The sequence below is a fragment of the Cetorhinus maximus genome, chromosome 1 (assembly GCF_964194155.1).
Source record: "Cetorhinus maximus chromosome 1, sCetMax3.hap1.1, whole genome shotgun sequence".
NCBI lineage: Eukaryota > Metazoa > Chordata > Chondrichthyes > Lamniformes > Cetorhinidae > Cetorhinus > Cetorhinus maximus.
The window spans coordinates 70781494-70802811 of NC_135879.1; the positions used below are offsets into that span (position 1 = coordinate 70781494).

Genomic DNA, 21318 nt, shown 5'->3' on the forward strand with positions numbered 1-21318 from the left:
ACCTAGCTTCTTGTTGATAACTCAAAGCCTCTAGACCAGCTGTCTCCAATTCAATTAAATTCCACACACACACACATACTCACAGAGAAACTAATCCAAACCCCACTATTAATCCACTTTTACTATAAATCACAAAAATATTATGAAAATGATTATATTTTCATGACACCACCCCCCCCCCCACCACCGTACGGGAAAATGAACCATCATAATTTAAAAAGACGGCTTCATTTTCTTAACCCACCTTACACTACCTCCTATACTTATCTATATACTCACACTATTACATTACAAGATGCATACATTAACAGAACAATATATATACAAATCCTTGGTATCAACAGAAATCATTCCAGTCCAGTGTCCAGGGTTTTAAATGTCCAATTTTCCCTTTGAGCTTCAAACTCTTGACAATGTATTTGCAATTAGATTTCCTTGTCCATTCACATGTATAATCTGTAGATTAAATGGTTGCAGTAATAAACTCCATCTGAATAGCCTTGCACTTCTGTCCCAAAATTTGTCCAGAAACTTTAAATAGTCTGTATAAGCCATTATAAACTGTATAAACAATTGTTTCTGAAGATTTGTTTGCAATGTAAATCTCAAAATACTGCAATGCTAACACCAGGCCCAGAGCCTCCTTTTTGATTGTTGAATATCTTCTCTGTTGTACATTCAACTTCTGTGAAAAATACACTATTGGTTTCTCAATTCCAATTTCATCTTCTTGTAACAATACAGACCCAATAATGCCTGTATTGCTTGCATCGACGGCCAACTTAAATTGCTTGGCATAATTGGGTACTGCCAAAACTGGTGTCATAGTCAATACAGTTTTAAAACTGTCAAATGCTTCTGACACTCCTGTGCCCATTGAAACTTCTTGTTTTTTAATGGTTCAGTCAGTGGAGCAACCACACTGCTAAAGTTTGGTACAAATTTCCGTTAAAACCCACCCATGCCCAGAAATCTCAAAGCTTCTCATTTTGTTGTAGGCACGGGGAAATCCACGATAGCTTTGACTTTCACATCTCTTGGAGCCACCTTACCATGTCCAGTGGCATGGCTGAGATATGTAATTTGCGCTTTCGAAAATTCACTTTTAGCCACTTTCATTACCAAATTAAATCCTTGTAATTGACTAAATAATTCTTCCAGATGTTGAAAATGCTCCTCCCACATTTGACTGAAAACTATCAAGTCACCAATATAAACAGCACAATTGATCAGTCCTGCAATTACTTTGTTTGTCAGTTTTTGAAATGTTGCAGTGCATTTTCCTTGCCAAATGGCATGGCTTTAAGCTGATTTGTTCATGTGGAATCACAATAGCCGATATCTCCTTTGCTCTTTCTGGCAACAGTACTTGTCAATATCCTCTTAGCAAGTCAATCTTTGTGATAAACGTTGATTGTCCCACTTTCTCAATGCAATCTTCCAATTGTGATATAGGATATGAATCCGCTTTTGTCACTGCAGTCACCTTTTGATAGTCCACACATAGTCTAAGTGTGTCATCTGGTTTTGGTACCATCATAATAGGTAAACTCCAGTTACTGCAACTAAAGTCAATGATGTCATTTTGAAAAATGAATTCAATTTCTTCCTGTATTTATGATAACTTTGCCAGGTTTAATCTATAAGGATGTTGCCTTATCAAAGATGAAACTTCTACACACACATTGTGTATATCTAAACTTGTCCTCCCCAGCTTATTCTCATAAATAGCTTTGTGTGACTACAATAGCTTCTCCAAATCACTTTGATACTTACCTGGAAGGTTAACTCAATATTACATTTAAATTTTCAAGTACCCCCTCATTATTCAATTTGATTAGAGGAAAATCAATTTCAGAATCACTCGTTTCTACCTCTTCCTTCTTATTTACCACCTTCCTTTCTCTGTCAAAGTGCTTTTTAAACATATTTACATGAAATAACTTCTGCTTCTTTCTTCTATCTGGAGAATTTATTCAATAATTTACTTCACTTAGTTTCTTTTCAACCCTGTAAGACCCACTAAACCTTGCCTTTAACGAGTCACCCAGTACTGGTAACAAAACTAGCACCTTTTCCGCAGCAATAAAACTATGAGCTGTAGCTTTCCTATCTGCCTTCACTTTCATCACTTGTTATGATATTTTTAAATGTTCCCCAGCTAACTCACATGCTGTGTCCAACCTTTCTCTGAAGTTTGATAGATAATCCAGGGGAGTAGTTGCTGAATATCGACCCACCAATTTCTCATGAATCAATTTCAGTGGTCCCCTTACCTCATGACCATAGACTAATTTGAAAGGGATCAATCCAGTTGATGTATTAGGAACATCCCTAATAGCAACTAACAAGAATTGAATTCCCCTAACCCAGTCCTGAGGATAGTCCTGACTATACACCCTGATCATAGTTTTCAAAGTTTGACGCCATCGTTCCAGAGCCCCTTGTGACTCATGATGGAAAGCTGTTGACTTAAACTGTTTTATCCCCAAACTATTCATTACTTCCTTAAACAACTGTGACATGAAATTTGAACCCTGATCTGATTGTATTTCTTTTGATACACTATATCTTGTAAAAAATTTAGTCAACTCTTCCACAATTCTTTTTGTTGTAATATTTCTCAAAGATATTGCTTCAGGAAACCTTGCAGACACACTCATTATTGTCAGTAAGTACTGATTTCCACTTTTCGTTTTAGGGAGGGGTCCTACACAATCAATCATTACCCTAGTAAGAAGTTCTTCAAATGCTTGAATTAGAATTAAAGGTGCTGGCTTAATCACTGTGGTTTCCCTATCACCTAACATGTGTGACATGTTGTACAGAATTTAACTTAATCTCTACGCAATCCAGATCAAAAAAAATGTTTTTGTATTTTTGCCTGTGTCTTCCTAATTCCTAAATGTCCCACTATTTGAATTTCATGAACTGTTATCAGGGTTTCATTTCTATATCCAAATGTTATAACAATCTGATGTACTTCCCTCCGGCTTTCATCTGCTGAAACATGATAAGGCCGCCACTTTCTCACTAAAATGTTGCACTTAAGGTAATAACATCCTGGAATTCATTCTGCCTCTGTTTCTGAGTAAGCTGTCTGATATAACTGTTGTATTTGCGTATCTTTTTTCTGTAGCTCTACCATCTGCCTTGAGCTAAATACCTCAGCTGTGTTATCCTCCAGTCTTTCTTCCTGAACAATGTTATCAAAAACAGTGCCAGTTAATTGGACTTCAACACCTTCTCCTGCCTTTTAACTTCCTGTTCTTCTTCTTTCAACCTGTGAGCCTGTGATCTTGTTATCACACAATCCAGAAACAATCCTGGTGCTCTTTCTGTAACACTTCTGTTGAAAACACCTCTACAGGTTGCTCAACAGCCATAGGCATCACCCACATCTGTGACCCAACTATATCATTACCTAAAATAAAATTGAACTCCTGCAATGGACAATTTTTCCACTATTCCAACATTACCTCACTTGTTTTCCACTTATTCTTTAAATTTACCTTCCACAATGGAATAAGTTTAGCATCTCCATGAACCCCATTTATTACCACCTGTTCCTGCAATACTCCCTCTGAACAACAAAAATCACTATCCCACAACATTAAGGATTGACTAGCCCCTGTGTCTCTTAAAATTTTAATATCTTTGCCTACTCCACCCTGTACACATGGAAATACTTCCCCCTCACATATAAAATCTTTATACATTTCTACAACCTGCTCCTCAGAACTCCCTTCGGTAAATTGTGAACACATTCCCACACCTTTACCTATCACTGATTCTTCCTGTTTTACCTGTACATAAACCACTGGGTTTTCCTGTGCCTGAACCTCAGAACACAAAGTACTTTTGCTTCCATAACTTTTCTGCATCCCAATAATTCCAACAGATTTTTCCTGTAATTTCCAACACACTGACTTTCATGTGCCCAACTTTATTACAATGAAAACACCCTAATTTTCGAGTGTCACTTCTACCCTCAGCACCTTCCTTTTTATTCTGAAAAAAAAAACTTCCTGGGAATTTATCTTCCCCGACTACCCACCTTCCTTCACCTTCTCACTTTCTATTGTTCTCTGATTTAAAAGGGTGATGAAAAAATGGTTTCGATCTATGAACAAACTCATAATCACCAACTGTCTCTGCTGCTTGTCTTACAGTTTTAACCCTCTGGTCCTCCAGATGAGTTCTCACTACCAAAGTAATTGAATCTTTAAATTCTTCCAAAGGAATTACTTCTTTAAGAGCGGCATATGTTGTCTTTATCTTTAATGCCCGTATCCACTGGTCAAAATTACTTTGTTTTACTTTCTCAAACTCAAATATAAGTTTGCCCAGTCTGTTTTCTCATATTCATAAATTTCTGCCTGTATGCCCCAGGAACCAACTCTTATGCACTCAAAATAGCCCTTTTTTCATAGTCCACTGACATTTCTTCTGACAGTGAAGCATAAATCTCATGTGCTCTACCCACCAATCTAGACTGTAACAACGATGTCCAGTTTTCTTGTGGCCATTTCATCTGTTTAGGTTTCTTCTCAAATGAAATAAAGAACTCCTCCGCATCTCTTTCCTCAAACTTTAGAAGAGCTTGCACAAATTTAAACATCTCCCCACTAGGTTTTAGGTTAAAGGTTTTCTCATCATTGGAACCTTCCTCAGCATCTGATGTCTCCTTTTTAAAATGCAGCTTTTTAAGCCGGTACTCTCTGTCTCTTTCCTTCATTCTCTCTTCCTTTTCTAACTTCAGCATTTCAAATTCCCTCTCTTGTCTTTTTTCTTTCTCCTGCCTTTCCACCAGCTCCCTTTGGAATGCCATTTCTCGCTCCTTTCTCTGCTGCCTCTAGTTCCAATTTTCTCATTTCCATTGCTTGTTCAGATTCAAGTCCCTTCATTTCTAACTGAAGTCTCACTACCTCCAGCTGTGACTCATGAGTGGCAAGTATCCCTTCCAACTTTAAATGCTGAGCTGCTTTCTTTGCCCCTACAGATAATCTCAACTGCAACTTATCCACCAACTCTGTTAACTTATCCTTAGATACATTTTGTATCCCAATCAGAGCTATATCCTCTACTCCCAAAAAAGTTTTAGTCACAGATGCAGCCATTTTGCAGTCTTAACACTTTAAAAATGCCTCGCATTAACTCGTGAATTCAAAGCACTTCTTGTACTCGTAACCTTAAGATTCACCAACTCCATACCAATCAAGGAATTACAAATATATCCCGCCAATAGCCCCCAGTATTATTATGACGTGGCAGATGATGTGTGCCAGGTGGGTCAAATCCATGAGAGAAACTTGATCACGCGGTCACAACTGTTTTGCAATTTGTATTTTATTTTGAGATGCGTGCCCTGAATTCAGAAGTAATAAGACTACCATGAGTTCAGAGGTTTTAAGAAAATTAAATTAAACATTTATTAACAAAAGAGAAGGTTTCAAGCACATACATTGGTCTACAAATTACTACTATAATAACTCCTAAAACCCCAATTAATCTGGCCCCCAGTTACACCTCCATTAAGGAAACAGTAACAACAATTAGATTTAAACAGACCCAGGTAAAGCAGCGCAATACCCTGGACAGTGAGTTTCAAAGCGAGTTTTCTCAGCTTCGGTTCCTATGGACAGCAGCTTGATTCACAGAGGCTGGAGGCTTTTCACGCTTGTGTTGGATCTTAGACTGCCTTTCCCCTTACACGTAACCTCACCTCCTTTACACATGTTTTTCCCTTTTTAATGCAAATTCCATTGTTCCAATATGTCTTTGGAATTTTACCTTTCTCATAATATAACTCTTCATAGAGCTAATTTTATCAGTAACCTTTGGGAAAATAAACACACTGTTTGGCTTGGCTTCTTCTGACTGGGTCTAACATCTTACCATCTCTTTGAAATTCAAACTAACCTAATTTAGCAAAAAATACAAATGTTCCTTACCCCTCGCATTCTAAAACTTCAACCATGTCTATGTATTTAGCATTTCAAACCTAGCTTCTTGTTGATAACTCTAAGCCTCCAGACCAGCGGTCTCCAATCCAATTCAATTAAATTACACGCGCACACACACACAGACACACACACACACTTTTCATGACAAGATGAAAATGTAATCTGTGCACTGGAAAATTTGCAGTAATCCATATGTAACGTCCTCACTTAACCTCCATGTGCATACCCATTCTGCACCAGACCGGAAATACCTGTTTAGCACAAACAAAAAAGAAATGTAGAAAGGCTGCTTTTATGGCGGGCAGGGTAATTTCAATACATTTGATGGATTCTTGGTGGAATTTCCAACTCTGGGGAGTAGGGTTGCCAACTGTGATTAAATGTATTCCTGGAGGTTCCATCACATGATTTGCCTCACGCTCCAACCATTAGTTCACCCTTGTGATATACTGCCTTCCTACGCCAATTGAAAAGCAAATGACTCATTACCCAATTGGGTGATGCTTGATTGTCAGCCATCCAGCCTTCCCCCAGCCACCCCCACCTATTTTCAATATTATTATATCTGGTAAAGAGAAATGTTCAAAGAAAACAACCAAAAAATCATTTTTAATGTCCATATGATTTTTCTCCAGAGTTGCACACAGCAGCATCTTGGAGATTCCTGGAGACTCCAGGCCAATCCTTGAGCTTTGACAGCCCTAGGGGAATCTGCTTTGGAGTGGTGGGCAGGGGTCTTGGGACACTTTGGAAAGTGGCTGCGGCAGATCTCAGATTGTTGCTGCACTATAACGTGATCAGTGGCCTCTCAACCTAGCCATAAAGTTTTGAAACCCCTGAGCAATCAGGTGCCTCATGACCAAACCCAGAGACAATGGCCTTTGAATTTTAAATCCATCCCTTCACTGCCATAGATAACCCCAGATCTCAACATTTGTAAGCTACAAATGATGGGAAATACACAATATAACATACCCTGTCATTTGCATCTAATTTGAGTACTTTGGCAGAGATGTTGTAATATATATTTAGCAAATCACCATCATCAATGATTACCTTTTGATCAAAAGCCTATCATGCAGTGAGCTGTCCAAACAATTTCTCATCCAGGTCTGTTGGAGTTGCTTCAGGGAGCTGATGTACTGGAATTCCAATGGAAAATCTTGGTCTAGACCTTGATAGGCTTTTGACATCCAGAGCAAATGGGGGCAACCTTAAAACGAGAGCTAGGCCATTCAGGAGTTAAATTAAGAAGCACTTTTTCACACAAAGGGTAGTGGAAATGTGGAATTCTCTCCCCTTTGAGGCTGTGGATGCAGGTGAATTAAAATGATAAAGACCAAGATTGACAGATTTTTACTAGGTAAGGGTATCGCGGAATATGGAGAAAAGGCGGATAAATAGAGTTGAGGTGTGGATCAGCCATGATTGAAGTGAATAGTGTAACAGGCTCAAGGGGCTGAATGGCCTCCTCCTGTTCCAGTGTTCCATTTGATGCACTTAGTGGATGAGGGGATGTTTCTAATTGTAATCTATTCACCATGTTCCAATTGGAAATACCAAAAAGCATTTTTGATGTGGATTTGTTCAAGTTTGCCATTGGGCAGTTAATATTGTTGAACTGTTTCCAGCAATTTCCTCTTATATCGCAGGACTTATTCCAGAATAATAGTGGTAACAGAAAACCAACTGTGAAGGTCCAATACAGTGCATGCAATGGTCAAAAGTTGTGACCATGTCTTGCGCTTTCACCCTTTAACATTCCCTAATGTGGGAGAAAGGTTCACTGAGACGAGCAATATATACACCATATTTTGTTGGTCTGTATGGGCCCAAGGTTAGAAAAATGTCAGCCTATGGTGAATTGTGTGTTAACTACAGACTCCTACTCTGTTGTGGATTTCCCTTATCCCTGTTACTTCTATTGAAATTGGGCCAGCCATCAGCAGAAATAATTCATTGTAAGCTGTTTTTATATTGCTCTCATGCTGTGCAGCTATCAACGTACAGGTCCCACACAGCCAGCGGCATCACCAAAGTGAACTTGCTGGATTTGCTGAGACCAGCAGTTAGGAAAACTCATTTTCCATGCTTCATAATTCTAAGGCACCAGCAAAACACTACAGCAATATAAAATCAAGCACTAACATAATAAATGTGTTGGGAAAATCAGCTGTAAGATAGAAGTTACTGGGTATCCTATAGTGATTCATTGCAGTGACTGGCTCAAGGAATTTATGGTACTGCCTGTTTTGTTAACATAGGTTCATATAGGCCAGTAATATGTGCTTTGCACATTAAATAGTATCACAATGCTGCTAAATGTGCACAAGTATGGAAAGAGCCTTTGTTGCCCTGAATCTTTATGATAATGTATATGACCGAGTGGCAGGTAAACAGTGTTGCTGTATAGCATGTGCTGTGCTTACTCATGTTTGAATTTGTTCCCAACAAGTCCACTAGGTGGGGCATTTGCTCTCTGTTCATCGCAAGCCACGGAGCTCCCTTACACACAGAGGCAAAGTTGCGAGCTGTTCTGGTTGTAAGGAGTGAAGCTGAGTGGCTAGGAATAGGAGAAGGAAACCTTTGGCTTTAAAAAGATAATGCCACAAGTGCAAGTATGGATTGAAAGTATATAGATTGAAGACATTTAGAACAACAAATCCAAAACTGTTCTTATAAACAACTTGTGTTCAAGAGTATACAAATTCATAGTGTGCGTTTATGGGAGTAGTTTCTTTACTGCTTGTGCTTCTAGAGGATCTTATGTAAATGTGTGATGCGTTATTGTACTGAGAGAATCTTATTCCTACAGCTCGCGCCAGAGACTAAAGCTATCATTCACTGGATCATGGATATTCCATTTGTTCTCTCAGCAAATCTTCATGGTGGCGATGTTGTAGCGAACTACCCATATGATGAGACTCGCACTGGTAAATACAAAAGAAAACTGATGATAAATGATATTTCCTAGGCATATATGAAACACAAAATGAACAAAGTGCTGTCAGCCTTTCTAAGATTGCTACATTTATATCAAATCCAAACCTGGACAGGGGGCAGCAAACAGGCAGGGTAGTGGGATACTCTTTCGAGTTACCAACAGTCACAGATTGCAACTTCTTTCGAGTACAATCACAGTTCTTGGTTTTCCAGGAGTGGGACATGAACCCACAACCCTCTGATTCAAAGGCGAGGGTGCTATGAACTGAGCCACAGCTGATACCTGCAAGGTGCAGAGGAGGGAGTAAATAATGTTATTATGTCACATGAAGTTTGTACAGTAGCAGTTATCAGGCATGTTCCAACACAAATGTTTGCTAAAATGCAAACTTCCCACTGTGGTAAAAATTCCAAGTTGATCTTTCAGAACTTTGCAGTTCTGTTAACTAACCTTGTTTTGGATTTTCTCAGTATCATGTTTTTAGAAATAAAGTTTTGAAAAAAAAAATCAGTCTGGTGGACATGTAGTAAAAGTGGAGTAACGGGGATTACCAAATTAATTTGCTTACCTGATGATACCCTAGCCGATGGTTTTATAAGAACCTCAGACAGTTCATTTTGGTGAAGGTGATCACTTAATGAAATTGACAAACATAATATTTTAAGATGCTTTCTGGACATTGTTCTTTTAAAAATTCAATTTTCAGGTAAAGGCAGGTTCTACACTTGAAACCCATAGCACTACAAAATATTGGCTTTTGCTTTAAAATATACTTGTAATTGGTTTTTCATTTTCCACTTTCCCTGATATTACACATGTTCTGAAATCGAAGCTTAGTTCAGGTTTCACTGGCACATAGTTATTTCTGCTATCAAACCAATTATTTTCCCTGCCCCTACGATTAGGTATCAAGGAGAGTCATAATGCAGCCCAGTCCTAACAGCTTTATTATCATGTAAATGATTGTCGAGGGAAACTAGCAAACCAGTATTATGTTTTCAACAGACTTTAATAGTTGCTTAAAAAATGTTGAAAATATTGTAAATGTTGAGTTCAAACTGTTGCAAAGGAGAATCTAGGTAGATTACCAGGGACTGACCAGGCATAATAATTTAGCAAGTGAACATGCTACCTTGGAAAGGGCCTGTTTTTCCCTCTTGTATGGTATAGTATTTTTGACAGTAATAGCAGTTTGACCTTGCACAACATGCTGACCAAAGCTAGGTGGCGCTATTGATTAGAGTAATTTACATAAAACCATTAATGTGTTGGCACAGTTAGCAATCAAGAACTTAGGATTTAGGATCTTTTTTACTGTTAAATTGGAAATTAAATTTCAATTCCGGCTATTGGATTGAATCAACCTGACTCTATGACTCAGAAATATGGCTCCATGTTGAGCAACTCCTTAAGCCTCCAATATGGTGAGTAGGAAGCGCACTCACACATGATGACAAGCCAGATGTGCACAATCTGCCATACTGGTAAAGGTCAAACAATTGGCATTCACTGTTCACTCCCAAATCAGCTGTTGTACCTTTTGCATATGCAAACCAATTTTAACTTCCTAATTCATGTCTGAGCACAGTTTGATGGATTCTAACTACTGCCAGTACCTCATTCCAGATACTCACTCGTCATAATGGTTGAAGTATAAACTGAAATAAAGCAAGATTTATTTTTCAAAGTTGTGCACAAATGTACACAATTGTACCTGAGATATTTGCCCAGTCTAATTTTGTTAAAATTTTGTTTGACAGTTCAAGCAGCAGGGATGGCAAACTGTGACAGAGCAAATGTATATGAATTGGCAGTGGAGTTTTTGCAATCCTTTATTTCCTGAATAGCAGTGACCTGGAAAACATTTGTAGTGACATTAGTATATTTATTGCAACACTATTTCTTTAAACCCCTATCCCATGCTAGTCTATCCCTCCCATGCCATCCCTCTGCTGCTACACCCATCCCATTCCTTCTTTCACTCACATATCAGCCTCATCCCTTCCCCCATCCCATCGCATTCTTCCTATGCCTTCCGCGTCCAGCTCCATCCCAACCCCATTTCACACCTCCCAGGCCATCTCAGCTTCTCTCCCATGCCTTCCCCTTCCACCCCACGCTCCCTCCCTTGCTGTCCCCCTCCTGCTGCCTCCCCCATGCAGTCCCTCTCCCTCCCATTCCATCTATCACCTTCTTCCCTCCCTCCTTCTCTCTCATGCCGTACTGCCTTCCTCCACCCAATCACTACTGGGGATGGGGAGAGGTGAGAGCAGGGGGCTGGAGGCCAGTAACCAAGGCCAAAATTTGTATCCCCATCTTCTGCCTGGCTAATATTAGAGTAGCATTCAGGGCTCCCCTTCCCAATGGAATTTTATACTCAAGTTCTCTCCTTCCACTTTGCTCTTAGAGTGCTAGCCTAGTAACTGAGACTGGGAAATGGCGAGAACCAGGGACCAGTAACAGAGGTGCATGCACCAGGTTCTGCCCACCAATTCAACCCATCGGCTGATCATAGTATGTGGACAGACAGAAACTGTATTATAGATAAGATTTGTCCATATCTCATATCATTGGCAGAAGTTGGGTCTGGTCAATCATCTAAAGTACACAATTGAACAACTTCATGTGCAAATCCAATGTAATGTGTAGTGAGCTAGGCAAAGTGAATCAGCTAATTGAGACTTGCTAAAATGGCATCCTTAAGTGTTAAGATCAGTGATCATAGCAGAAATGGCATTTGCAATAGAACTATTCATGTTTATTTAAACAGATTGCTTCAAAAAGTGTATGCATGTTTTGGCAGGTTCTACCCATGAATATAGTGCGTGTCCAGATGATAAGATTTTTAAAAGCCTGGCTGAGGGTTATGCCTCTTTAAATTCAGTCATGTCTAACCCCAATAGACCACCATGCCGCAAGAATGATGACGATTCTAGCTTTGTTGATGGAATAACCAATGGAGGAGCTTGGTACAATGTTCCAGGGGGTAAGTGAAAATGAATTTCTGAAGAACACTGCATTAGACAATGACATCAAATTCTACCTTGTGTAGTAGGTATCTACCGTATATGCTTTAACTATTGGTTTAATTGCACTTTGTTACATAACTTGTAAAAGAACCAGTACTTTTTCTAGTTATACATTATTTGCATTTAAAAAGTATAGAAGTGCATTTATACTGCCTTTCAAGTCCTCAACACACCCCAAAGGAATTAATTTCAAGCCCAGTGACTATTGTTATGTGGGCAACTGGGGCAGCCAATTTCCATACAAATCTACAAGCAGTAAATGTGATAAATGGCAAGTTAATCTGCCTTGTTGGGATTAGTTGAGGAATGAATTTAACCTGACGCCCAGGGCTATCCTTCCTTTTCTTTGATCTTCATGTCCGCCTGGTAAGGCAGATGGAGCCTCAAGTTACAGTTTCATCTGTAAGGTGGTATCTCCGACAATGTACCAATCCCTCTGTACAACAGTTGCATATCTTCTAAATTATGTGCTGAAGTCCTGGAGTGAACTTTGAAACCACAACCTTCTGACTCAGAGGTGAGAGAGCTATGAACTAAGCTAAACAGTTGAGCCACAGCGATTCATTTAAGGTTAAATTTGGTGCGACCTGGGCTCCCAATGTTTCTTGAACCTCGGTCAAAAGCAGTAACTATTTGAGAATCAGGCATGTTAACCTATTTATCGCCAATTCTCTGAGCCATACGTCTTTCAAACAGAGCAAGGCCAGGCACAGAGCCTTGCAAAATTTATCCTTCTTTTCATATTCTTATGTCAGTTCCTTGCGATTAGTTGGAGACTGGTACTGAAGCATTCTACATATCCTGTCTGACAGCCATTAATTTTGAGCTTTTAAAAACAAGCCCTCACAAAGGTTTTAATTTTACTTTTAAGAAAATATAGGTTAAATGGATGACAAGTCTTTTAATTACAGTGATGATATTGGAAATTCTCCATGAGTTGCTTTTATATCTATGGAGAAGTGCCAGTCTAGCTAGTGGATAGGAAGGACCTATTTTTATTAATGTGAAATTTGTCATGACTTAGCAGGTTAAAAATTTGACCCTATTAGTGAAATAATGTTACATCCAGTGGGTCAGAATAGGCAAAAAAGTCCAGCCAGAATATCAAGGCTTGCTCTGTGATGTTCTTCCGATTGTCAGCTGTTTTGCAGGCAATTTTATGCTACTGTGTCCTAAATAAATGAAATTAGGGCTTCCAGATTTTTTTAAAAGCAAGGGGGAATGTACTCCCAAGGTCACTTCTGAATGTGTAGGATTATATACTCCTAGTGAACCTAACTTAAGGAGCCGTTTATTTGTGACTTCCGTTGTACCCATACATAATTTCTCAAACAAGGGGAAATGAGCTGGGCAGTAAATAAAAGCTGTTTTTACCATAACTGTGTAGTTTACTTTTGGATGGATTCACATGGTAAGCAAATGCCAGACTGAACAAATCAAAAAAGCAAAGTCTAATTTGTATTCTTTTGAAGTTGAAGTCCCATTAGATGCAATTTTGCAACTCATTAGAGCAGCTTGTTTAGATCAATGATTGGTAGAAAAGAAATATACAGATGTGATCCCCATAGAGACCAATAACTTTGAAAAAGATATTTGGATTTCCAGTGACTGACTGGAAAGATCACACACCAAGATTTCAAGTTTTAGGACCTTTAATGTAACAATGAAACTGAAAACAACATTGACTAAACACTGTTTTTGTAGGCAACTTAAACTCTAGATTTCAGCCAGCTTTCCACCATTTAACTTTTAAAACAATCAAAAACCTCCCCTGTTCCATTTTGGAGTTTACTCTGTCCCTTAAATGGACACTTTATCCTTTAGGAACCAGTTCAAAGCTATTCTCAGCACCCAGTGCCTGGCTTCCTTTTTCCTTTTCCAGCTGGATAACTTCTGATCCTCAAACTGACTATCACGGCAAAGGTTACCTTGGAGATTCCTCCCTCTAGCCAAAGCAGGGTGAATATTCCAGCCTTGCTTAAATCCTCAAGAACATGGTCTCTTCAATTTCAGCTTGAGCTCCCACTTGCAGTCTGTGTGGTGAACAATAGAGACTAGCTGCCTCACTGCTCTCTCTCATTGCTCTCTATCTCACTCTCTGCTCTCCATCTCACTTTCTGCTCTCACTCACTCTTTGCTCTCTCTGCATGCTCTTTTTCTCTGCTCTCTCTCTCTCTCTGCTCTCACTCTCTCTTTCTCTCTCTCTTTGCTCTCCCTCCCCCTCAGATTCTTGCAGGCTGTCCTGTTTTCTGTCAGACTCAGCAATATCTTAGAAAACCCTTTAAGCCAATACAACAATGGCTTGCTATGGACTTTTACCATTTGAAAGATCACCTCCATTGCAACATGAATCACAGGGTCTTGTATCCAGGTAGAAATGCTATTAGGCTATCCTCACATGACCCAAGACTCTGGCCTTTTGAACAGTTTAATATTACCTTTCTGAGTTGCGCACCCATTTTTGTTTTCCAACTGGCAAGACACAAAGGAGCTGGCTCTGCCCTGACAGGAGAACCAGCCCATCTAATTATAAAAACAAAAAAAACCAAAAAACTGCGGATGCTGGAAATCTAAAACAAAAAATAAAAAATACCTGGAAAAACTCAGCAGGTCTGGCAGCATCGGCAGAGAAGAGTACAGTTGACGTTTCGAGTCCTCATGACCCTTCAACAGAACTAAGTAAAAATAGGGGAGGGGTGAAACATAAGCTGGTTTAAGTTGGAGTGGGGGGGGGGAAGAGAGAGAGAGAAGGGGGGTGGGTTGGTTGTTGGGACAAGCAAGCAGTGATAGGAGGAGATAACTAAAAGATGTCACAGACAAAAGAACAAAGAGGTGTTGAAGGTGGTGATATTATCTAAAAGAATGTGCTAATTAAGAATGGACAAGCAAGGTACAGATAGCTCTAGTGGGGGTGGGTGAAATAAGACTAAAAGGGCATAAAAGATTGTGACCTATCGCCTATAGAACCAACTCAATCTCAGCCACCTGCATTCTAGCTTGAAATTGAATAGGCAGTTTAAAGTATAGCTGTTTATAGAATGTGACACTCCTAACACCTTCCTGTGAGACTTGGAGACTACCAGTCTACCCATAGTCTTCACAGATGCTCTTGCCATTGTCTACAGGTGTGAACATCTTGCACCTTCTTCCCAGTAAAATAAACTGACCCCCCACCACCCCCCCCAACTTTTTAACCTTTACCAACCAAGGTTGTTGTCAGGCAGAATTCAGACAGGTCACATGACCTCCCTTCATTCCTTCATTTTACCCTAAATTAAAGAGCCTATCCTAAAACATAACAATCTTATAAACGTTATATTTGTAACAATATACACAGAGTGCAGTGTGCTAATGAATTTTTTGATAAAGAATTAGAAGCAAAATCCTGGGAGAGCCTTAAAAAGGGGCATTTTTGTTCCTCTGGGGAAAACTATATCTGTGGGCTGCTCTTTTGTGTCAAGTGCATGACTCAACTGGGTAATATGGAGACCCAGAGCACAAGCACAAATGATTGACTCCCCCTTTACTTTGCATGACTAGAAGGCCTTAATTCAAAAAAATTATTGATTTAGAACACAGTTCAGGCTACTTCCAGTGTTGTAGAATTGTGTAGAAATGTAATACATTCTTAGATGGGTGTGTCACATTGGAGATCAATGCACATTTCAGTCCTGACTGTTATGGTACAATATTGGATTAACTTTGGTTATACTGTGGATATAGATGACAGCATAACCTTTATAAACACTAGCTTTGCTTTTAGCACTATTGCATGTTGCATGCTACTCTACCAGGCTAATCACTGCCAGCCCATATCAAATCTGTTCCAAATGTACTTCTGGGGTAGGAATTATGGAAAAAATTACTTAAACTGGAAAATGATTATTTTTGTGCAAGTTTATTATGATACCTTACATTGCTAGAAGTATTTTTGAAACATAACACAGTACTGTAATTGAGAGCTGCTGCCAATTCTTCAGTGCATTTACCATTAAGAACTATTCAACTGATTTTTCACAATTAAAGTTTCTGAGAAGGGAATCCAGCAATACAAAACAGTGCAACAAAAGTGGTTTGTAGAACTAACCAGTGCACCAGTCGCCAAATACGTCTATGCTAGTGATTGCAGAAATAATGCTTGTGATTAGGGACCTTTGCTGGCATTTTTAGGAGAGGAAGTAACAGGATGCTGACAGGATTGGATGTAAATGAATGGACTCAAAGCAACTACAGCATTGTCTGAGTTATCATTAAGAATTTATTTAAACATAGTGATATGGACAGGAGGGAATAAGTTCAAGCAGCACCATTTTCCTCTTACTACCTGTTGATAAACAGAAGGTATTTTGAATTAACTTGTTTCAAAGAATAAGCGGTGGCATATTTTTTCCCAACCCCTCAATTTTTGTGAGATCCAATTTTACTAATAATCTATGGCAAACTCGCGTTAGGATTAACTCAGAAGGTTAGTTTCCTTCACACGTTCAAAGTCCATGAAAGGAGTGTCTGCAACATCCCACTCTGTGTTCACACAACAATGGGGAGATAGAGAAAAGCAGGTTTACAGTACAAGGACTGCAGAGAAACCGAATATTGGTTCACGTGAGTCCCAGAGTCCCAAAGTCAGAGTCCAATGAGGAATTCTTTCATATAGGTGTTTCGAGTTCGGCTGGCTGGAGACCAATGTTGTAAGATTCACTTTTCAGGTGGTGTAAATGTCACAAGATAAAGTAGGCATGCAGAGATTGAGTTGGTTCTATAGGCGATGGGTCACAATCTTCTAGCAGAGTCAGGTTAGATGGGCTGGTTGTCCTGTCAGGGCAGAGCCGGCTCCTTTGTGTCTTGCCAGTTGGAAAACAAAAATGGATGCGCAGCTCAGAAAGGTAATATTAAACTGTTCAAAAGGCCAGAGTCTTGGGTCATGTGACCTTCCTTCTGCACAATGACTTCAAAAAAAGATGCCTATCCAACATCCGGAATTGGCTTTGTTTTCAGGACTGATAATGTCTCAACCATTATGGGTTGAAAGGGATGCCATTTATGTTGAGGATATGGCGCTTGGAAGCCATTGTCTCAGTAGACCCACTGACTCCACTAGCAAGATCGGTTTATCAAATGCAAATTGCCTTCCTGTAGCTCCCTTTGAATTTGGTCTGACCAACCCTAGGTAGTCTTTTAGTAGCTCCTTAAGCTTAACGAGGTGTGACATTCCTGTAACTGAGAGGAGAATTATTTTGTTCTGGAGATTGTTAGGGATAACTCCCAGACGGTGGGTCAATCATCTTAATTGTCTTTGTTCAGCAGAAAAGTCCAGTTTAAAAATAAGAAATAGCAATAAGGATAAAGTTTTAAAACATATAGTGTTGGGTTTCTGTTCCGTGCCAGAAGAACCCAACAATAGAAAGATTTACTGCACAGAAAGAGGCCATTTGGCACATCATGTTTCTGATGGCCAGCTTAATCCCACATTTCAGCTCTTTGCAGGTTATGGCACTTCAAATACATAGCCAAGTATTTTTTTTTAAATGTGTGAGGCTTTCTGTCTCCATCACCCTTTTAGGCAGTGAGTTCCAGATATCCACCTCCCTCTGGGTGAAATTATGGGCAGGATTTTCCGGTCAGTGGACTTTTGGCTGGGCCGCTGAATCTCCTGTGGCAGCTCCCACCATAACTGGGCCAAAAAATCCCGGCCTACACCTCAACTCCCCTCTGATTCTTCTACCAATTACTTTAAATCTATGTGCCTGATTATTAACTTCTCTGTTAAGGAAAATAGGTCCTTCCTATCCACTCTATCTAAACTCTTTATAATTTTATAAACCTCAATTAAATCTCCCCTCAGCCTCCTCTGTTCCAAAGAACCCCAACCTATCCAGTTTTTCCTCATATCTAACACTCTACATTCCAGGCACTATCCTGATAAATCTCCCTTTCAGTGGACTCACATTACTGTAATGTAGTGACCAGAAACATATGCAGTACTTTAGCAGTAGTCTAATAAGCGGTGGTTTTTTACAGTTCCAGCATAACCTCCCCATCTTATATTTTATCCTTTTGCTAATAAAGGAAAGTATCCAGTTTGTCTTCCTAACCATCTTACATGCCTGCCCTGCTGCCTTCGGGGATCTGTGGACATGCACTCTAAGGTCCCTTTGCTCCACTACACTCCTCAGTATCCATTTATTGTCTCTTCGCTTGCATTTGGAGAAGGCAAACCAGGCTTTATACTTATCTGAATTGAATTTCATTTGAAACTTTTCTGCCCACCTGACCAGCCTGTTGATATCTTCCAAAATTTACAGCTTTCTTCCTCCCTATCAACCACATGACTAATTTTTGTATCATGTGCAAATTTTTAATCGTACCCCCTGCATTTAAGTCTAAGGGAAGAATTTACCCCCTGTCAGGGGGGAAGTTCAGGGCGTGTGCAGGCACGCCTCCGATTGGCGCCCCCAATTGGGGGCACGGTGCCATTTTACGTGGGTGGGCCAATTAAGGCCCACCCAGCGTGGTGTCCACCGGGAAGTGCTATGCACTCCCTGTGCGGGCAGCGGTGGGGTGCAGATTCCCTAAGCTGAGAGTGCGCTCTTTTGCACATGCGCAAAAGAGCGCACTCATCTCGCTGAGGCTAAGTGCAGCCTCAGGGAGGTCGGTGCCAAATTTAAAAATGTGAAATATAGACAAATAAAATTTCTCTGACATGTCCCCACATGTGACACTGTCGCATGAGTTGGGACATGTCCATCACTTTTAATTAAACTCATTAAATTTAAAAAAACCCACATGAAACCTCATCCCACCCGTGGATGAGGTTTCATGCTTTTTCTGAAGCCCGCCAGGGCTCCTGGCCTGCCCGCCAACCTAAGGTTGGATGGGCAGGTCCTTTAACTACTTCAATGATTCGGCTGTGCCCCCGCCGACCTGAAAATCTAAATGATGCGGGGTGACATCAGGAGTTCCGCCTGACGTCATCCCGCATCATTTTACGCGTTGGCAAGCGGGCCCCGCCACCCCGTTTGCCGACCTAAATATCCTGCCGTAAGTCATTTATATATACCATGAAAAGCAAAGGACTCAGTACTAACTAACAGAGAATCTCACTGAAAACAACCTTCCTTTCACAAAAACACTTGTTGCCAATTTTCCTTTGTTTCTTGCCACTGACCCAATTTTGTATCCAGGTTGTCACTTTCCCTTGGATCCCATGGGCTTTTGCTTTTCTGAGCAGTCTACCATGCGGGAGCTTGTCAGAAGCCTTGCTAAAATCCACGTAGACTACTTCAAACATGCTACTGCCATCGGTTATCCTTGTTACCTCCTCAAAAAATTCAGTCAAGTTAGTCAGAAATGAATTTTCCTGCATGAATCCATGCTGACTGTCCTTGATTATTCCGTGCCTTTCTAATTGACAATTTATACTCTTCCTCATGTAGTATTAGGGTCTGGCACATAAAGGGTTAATGTGGGACAGAGTACGGTACCGCCCGCTCAGTGATGTAAGAGGACACATGACCTGCACCTAGTGGTCAGACAGGGAAGCAAGTGTAGAAGCAAGCATGGACTCAAGCACCTAGCTTAAGTCTTTACTTTACCTATGTACATAGTTTCTAGCAGTTAAGAAATACGCACTGTTGAACTACCTAAGACTACGAATACCTTAAGACCTACCGAACTCTGCCCCACACCTTAAAACACCTCAGAACTCGTTCCAATATTTCTCACCATTGAGGTTAGGCTGACTGGTCTGTAATTACTCTATCTATTTCTTCCTTACATTTTAAACAATGTTACGATGTTAACAGTCCTCTTGCACCACACTTGTAGCCAGAGAGGATTGGTAAATGATGGTCAGAGTCTCTGTTATTTCCTTCCTTGCTTCTCTTAGTGGCCTGGGATATGTTTCAACTTGGCCTGGTTATATAACCATTTTCAGCACGCTGAACTTTTTCTTATTTCCTCTCACTATGTTTATCCCATCCAATATTTCACACTCCTTCTCCGTAACTGTAATGTCTGCATCGTCATCCTCTTTTGTGCAAATAGATGCAAAGTATTCATTAAGAACCATGTCCACATCTTCCACCTTCAAATTTAAGTTACCTTTTGGTCTTTAATTGGCCATACTCTTTCCTAAGTTATCCTTTTGCTCCAAGATATCTTTGGGTTTTTCTTTATTTCACTATTTTATTTTATTCAGTATTTTATTATGCCCATTCTTTTTGCTTTTCTAGTTTTAATTTAATCTAGACATTCACATCCTCTCCCTCAATGACTACAGTTGTACATGGCACTACCTGCTTAGCATTAATATATGACAGAGGTGGCCAAAGTTTCTGAACCTTTCGAGCCACATACGATAGTCCCCAGACATTCGGGAGCTGCAAGACACGGACAACCTTTACAATACATTTTTATTACTATTGCACACACTTGCGTGCTCTTCCTCCCCTCCCAACTCCACTCACTTATGCCTTCCCTCCCCACTCAGCCCTATTCTCTCATCCCCTCCTTGCCCAGATATGGGAGAGCAGTGCAAGCAGCTGTCAGGGCCCACACCCTCGACACCTAGCCTAAGCCTCCCCTCCCCCACTACCCCAATCCCTAACCTGCTCTTGGCCTCCCACCTTGCCCTCCCATCCCTCTCTGGCGCCCCCACCTCACTCACCACCACCCCCCCCACAACCTTTGGCCCTATTCTTGGCTTCACCCCCACCCCCAGCCCCAGCTTTGCTCCCGGTCCCCTTTCTGGCCCCTTTCTCACCCCAGTTTGGTGGCATCGATACCTGCAGCTGAGGCAGCTCCAGGCAGACAGTCCAGTGTAGGAGGGCATTCTGCAGGCCACACGTGGGAGCAGCAGCTGCTGGGAGTGTGGCCTTTGCGTCGCTGAACCAATAAAATGGAGCTGGACCAGTCAGGTTAGAGTTAAGCCAGTGGATGCAGCAGCTACACGTGCCCAGCCCGGGCCCAGCCCAATTCTTCAGATTATCCAGATCAATCTCCGTACCTTAACAAACATTCCACTTCATCTGTAAAAGAGCCACATGCGCTTGTGAGCCGTGGTTTGGCCACCCCTGATATATGAGAAGGAAGACTAATTATCTGAGTGACATCTGTGAAGAAAGAAAAACTTGCATTAAACAGCACTTTTCACAATCACCGGTTGCCTCAAAACGCTTTACAGCCAGTGAAGTGCTTTTGAAGTGTAGTCACTGTTTTAATGTAGGAAACATAGCAGCCAATTTGTGCACAGCAAGTTTCCACAAACAGCAATATAATGATAATCTGTTTTTGTGATGTTGATGGACCGGGATTCGGGGGATAACTCCCCTGCTCTTCTTCAAAAGAATGCCATGGGATCTTTTACATCCAGCCAAATGGA

The 21318-nt window shown here is 40.5% G+C and overlaps 1 protein-coding gene across 1 annotated transcript in view; it reads left to right on the forward strand.

Moving 5' to 3' along the window:
- The window catches only part of cpe (carboxypeptidase E), a 114713-nt gene that overhangs the window by 71246 nt on the left and 22149 nt on the right, over nt 1–21318 (forward strand). The window contains exons 4-5 of the mRNA XM_078542306.1: nt 8782–8899; nt 11714–11896. Of these exons, the coding sequence (XP_078398432.1) occupies nt 8782–8899; nt 11714–11896 (301 nt within the window). The remainder of the gene's footprint in view (nt 1–8781; nt 8900–11713; nt 11897–21318) is intronic.